Raw genomic sequence first — 791 nt, 5'->3', positions numbered from 1 at the left:
TGACAACTTAAATTAGAGCCGTCGATTTACAACGCCTCCTGTGATAGATGCGCCAGATCTTCTGGCCGATGTCCGCATCAGCATCCCATTGGTACTAGCAGAAGGGAAGATATGATGGTTGTTCCACATGGTTATGGTGACCCCTTATGCAATTGTGTACATCTGTGATCTTGTCTAATTACTTCTATATTATACTCCACTTCCATCTTCACTTTACTGTTTTTTACCTTCCCCTCTTTCAATTCCTTCATACAAAACTGAATCTTTCACATATAAACCAGATTATTCCATGTTTGTTCAGGTGAAGATGGCTGAGGACACAGTGAAGAGAGTAACTGGCATAAATCCTATGTTCCCAACCATGTCGGACATTTCATCCGTCAGCATTCCTTTCACCGGCAGCCCGTCGGAAGTAACTTCCGATGCTGCCGTTTCCATACAGGATGACCCAAGCCGCTTCTTCGCGCCTGCGACACACCAGGGAATCAACAACTGCCTTCCAGAGATTACGCCGGCTGGTTCTCCGGCCGACGACGCCGTCCATGGTGGTATGGGAAGACCGCCGTCCATGCAACGGGTGGCCAGCTTGGAGCATCTTCAGCAGAGAATCCGCAGCTGGGATGCTTCTGGTTGGGATCCTGAAAGCTCCGGTGGCAAGAGACAAAACTAGGTTAGTAGAAAACTCTATATGTGTAATTCAGCTAATGATTTGTTTATCAACAAAATGCCTTCCATTTCTCTGCTTCTTCTGCTACAATTTAACATTGAATCTCTGCTTTCTCTCTGCTTAT

General features: G+C 46.1%; 1 protein-coding gene across 1 annotated transcript; it reads left to right on the top strand.

The window, feature by feature from the left end:
- Nucleotides 1-270: 270 nt before the first annotated feature.
- On the top strand, nt 271-781 carry LOC110102715 (bZIP transcription factor RISBZ2-like). The gene has a single exon (XM_020831164.2). The coding sequence runs from the start codon at nt 290-292 to the stop codon at nt 668-670; it is 381 nt and encodes a 126-aa protein (XP_020686823.1). The 5' UTR covers nt 271-289; the 3' UTR covers nt 671-781.
- The last annotated feature ends 10 nt before the right edge of the window (nt 782-791 follow it).

The sequence above is a fragment of the Dendrobium catenatum genome, unplaced genomic scaffold (assembly GCF_001605985.2).
Source record: "Dendrobium catenatum unplaced genomic scaffold, ASM160598v2 original_scaffold_223909, whole genome shotgun sequence".
Taxonomy (NCBI): domain Eukaryota; kingdom Viridiplantae; phylum Streptophyta; class Magnoliopsida; order Asparagales; family Orchidaceae; genus Dendrobium; species Dendrobium catenatum.
The sequence above is the reverse complement of the archived record's forward strand: the minus strand, read 5'-3'. Positions and strand labels throughout refer to the sequence as shown.